This window comes from Protobothrops mucrosquamatus, unplaced genomic scaffold (genome assembly GCF_001527695.2).
Source record: "Protobothrops mucrosquamatus isolate PMUCROS unplaced genomic scaffold, P.Mucros_1.0 scaffold2033, whole genome shotgun sequence".
Taxonomy (NCBI): domain Eukaryota; kingdom Metazoa; phylum Chordata; class Lepidosauria; order Squamata; family Viperidae; genus Protobothrops; species Protobothrops mucrosquamatus.
Genome location: NW_015388141.1, coordinates 259,591 through 262,588, shown reverse-complemented (window position 1 = coordinate 262,588; position 2,998 = coordinate 259,591). Strand labels below are relative to the sequence as shown.

The window sequence follows — 2,998 nt, the reverse complement described above, 5'->3', positions numbered from 1 at the left end:
CCGGATGGCAGGCGATTTCTGGGCATGCTCGATAGGCACACCGGAAACAGTAAAAAAAGGCTTCCTTGCCGCAGATGTTAAGTTTCAGGAAACGAAGCCGCTGTCTTAAGGAAACTGCTGAGGGCTGCAGATTTAAGCTAACCTCACGATGCCAGAAAATTGGAATAAAATTTAAATAAAATAGATCCTCCTCCTCCTCTCCAATCAAAGAAAGCACAAGGCTTAATTTGGGGTTGGAACTCGGACCACAACCTGTCCTGGCACGTGCTGAGAGGGATTTTTTTAAAAAAATGCCTCTGGGCATATGCAAAGTACAGCTGCTTCTGCCTTGAGTAAATAAGATCAAGAAGGGGGGGGGAAATGGAGGAGGAGGAGGAAGAGAATACTTTCCCTAAATAAGAGTTTTCATTGATTGAGGCGGCAAACAAAGGGGTGCATCGAGGCTGGGCAGTGGTCCTCCCCCGCAGAACTCCGTCGTAACCATGGCCACCAAGCCCGCTCCTCCTACCGGCCATTGTTAACCCTCTCCCCGCCCTCGTCAGCTCCACTCCGGTCGCTCCCTAGCTGGAAGAAGCGATGGATCCGGGCCGGCTCTTGCTGGAGGCGGCGAACTGGAGCACCATCGCGGCGTGCCTGGTGCTCAAGTTGCCCCAGGGAGCCGCCTTGGTGGCCGCCAGATCCGCCCGAGGAGTCAGCCTGGAAAGTTTATTGCTGGAGCTCGGCGGGTAAGGACGGACTTCTCCGCCAAACTGCCCGGCGGCGGCAGCAGCAGCAACACCAACAACCTCCGCGCTCTTCCTCCCGCCTGCCCGATCTTTGGGAAGGGGAAGGCTTCTTTTCTCGGTGTCCACGGAGGAGTTGAGACCCGCGGAGGGAATTGCGGGTCGGCAATTCTTCCCCGCGAGTCACTTCCCTGCTTGGAGCCTGTGGCTATTTTTTTTGCTGGTCTTCTGAACCTGCCCCGCGGGCAAAGATACACCCATCTCGAGTCAGCTTCGGGTGCGGATGCATAACGTACCCTGGAAGGAAGACGTTGGCAAGCTCTGGCCGTCGTTCTTCGGAGAGGAGAGCCGGGCGGAGGGCCTGGGACACGAGGTGTCTTCTGGGACTCCCCGGGCGCCTCATCTGGCCGTTTTTTTTTTTTTCCGTTTTTGCTTTGGCCGCTTTGCCTGGTTTCGTCTTCCCACAAGCGCTGCTGCTTCCCTTTCTTTCCGGGCGCCACTTCAAGCCACAGCTGCCCTGCCCTTTTCTCTGGCTTGCTTGAGTTTGGCTTCGTCGTTGAACCCGAGTGCGTTGTAGGCCTCTAAAGAGGAGGAGAAACTGGCAAAATAATCCTTCGATTGGATTGTAAAGCCAAAGAAAAGAAATGTGTAGCAACTGCAGGTTGATATCTAGTTCAGCCCTCGGTTGCCTCCCTGAAACGAGGAGGCACTTAGAGAAGCTAAGATTGGACTCAAAATTCAGCCCCAAGCCCCTCCCTAGTTCATAAAATAAATACAATAAAAGGTAATCTCATGACTGCATTTCCCTTATGATGCCAAGTAACTTTCCTATCTCAGATAGTTGAGGTTCCAGGCCAAAGCACTGTGAGTTCCCACATTGAAGTTCTTAGGAAACGAGCGTCTTTCTTTTCTTTAGAAGTGGACTTTGCAACTTTTCCCAATCCGGTGTTGTTCAAGCGTGTCAACCTCTTTCTCTATTTCTCCGGCCTAAGTAAGGTTGCTTTTCAGACTGTTTACCTGGACAGCCACTTCTTTGGAATGGTATAGGGCAGGGGTGTCAAACTGCTGGCCCGCAGGCCAGTTGCATCATGCAATGTGAAAAAAGTCACGATACATCGCAACACATCATGTGAGTTTGACACCCGTGGTATAGGGTCTCCTGCTTGAGCAGAGGGTTGGACTAGAAGACCTCCAAGGTCCCTTCCAACTCTGTTCTTCCGTTATTCTGTAAGACCGTTGCACTTCATGGATAGTTGTAATGAAGCTTCCCCCATGGAAATGAAGAATTACATTTTATTGGGCTAATAGTGATAGTTCTGCAATTCCTAAGTGCCTTTATCAATACCTATCTATAAAGAAGCAAAATGGGTTCTTGAGGCAGACAGTTGTGGCCAGAGAGCCTGTTCCTTTCATTAAAAATGATTTTTTTATTCTGTCTTCTTTGTTCCTTGCAGTTTTATAGCAATATTGTTACATGTTTGTGAGTCAGTGACTCTGGGGGACTGGCATTTAAACCTCTCCAAAATGAAAGAAGGCCAAATCAAGCTACTGCTATGCCACAGGAAGTCAGAGAAGCTTTTACTTTTTTGTATGCCACTTAGTTTGGGGACAGTTGGCTCCTTACATTCTGATTTGAACAAGAAAAATCGTCATTTTTCTGATCTCTTCCTTGCACACTTTACTAACTCAGCCAGTGTCCACCAAATGGTTGGTAAATAAGCTTTATTTCCCTCGTCCTGTGAATGCCAGATACCTTGCATTACATCTCCCATAATTCTCAGCCAGTTTTATTATTGACCTTGCTAGTTGAAAATTCTGTATATCCTGAGGATACTGGGTCAAAAAAGGCTAGCTACTACTTTTCATATGCAGATGACACCTTTGCCTTGTCCTTAGTGTTCTATGACATCCCTATCCTTGGCTTCCATAACTTGGGCATCGATATCTGCAGCAAGGAAACTTACATGCAGGTAGTTCTTTTTTTTTTTTTTTTTAATTTTTTATTTATAATACAATTAAAACAAAAATGGACATACGTGGCATTCCAGGGTAAATATTCCTAACAATTTGTTTCTCATGATACAAAAACTTAATACATCATCCTTAACCTCTATATACACCTCATTCTTCTACATAATACAATTATATATACAATTATATATACAATTATGTGTATGCTTCAATCCTATCGTTAGCTTAAGATCCGAGCAGTTCTCCTTGATTCATACCAGCGATAGAATTTGTCCCAGATTTCGAAATATTCCAGTTCTGTCTTA

The 2,998-nt window shown here is 46.7% G+C and overlaps 1 protein-coding gene across 1 annotated transcript in view; it reads left to right on the top strand.

Moving 5' to 3' along the window:
* Nucleotides 1-571: 571 nt before the first annotated feature.
* The window catches only part of SLC66A3 (solute carrier family 66 member 3), a 13,231-nt gene continuing 10,804 nt past the window's right edge, over nucleotides 572-2,998 (top strand). The window contains exon 1 of the mRNA XM_015823893.1: nucleotides 572-725. Coding sequence (XP_015679379.1) covers nucleotides 577-725 — 149 coding nt within the window. The 5' untranslated portion in view covers nucleotides 572-576. The remainder of the gene's footprint in view (nucleotides 726-2,998) is intronic.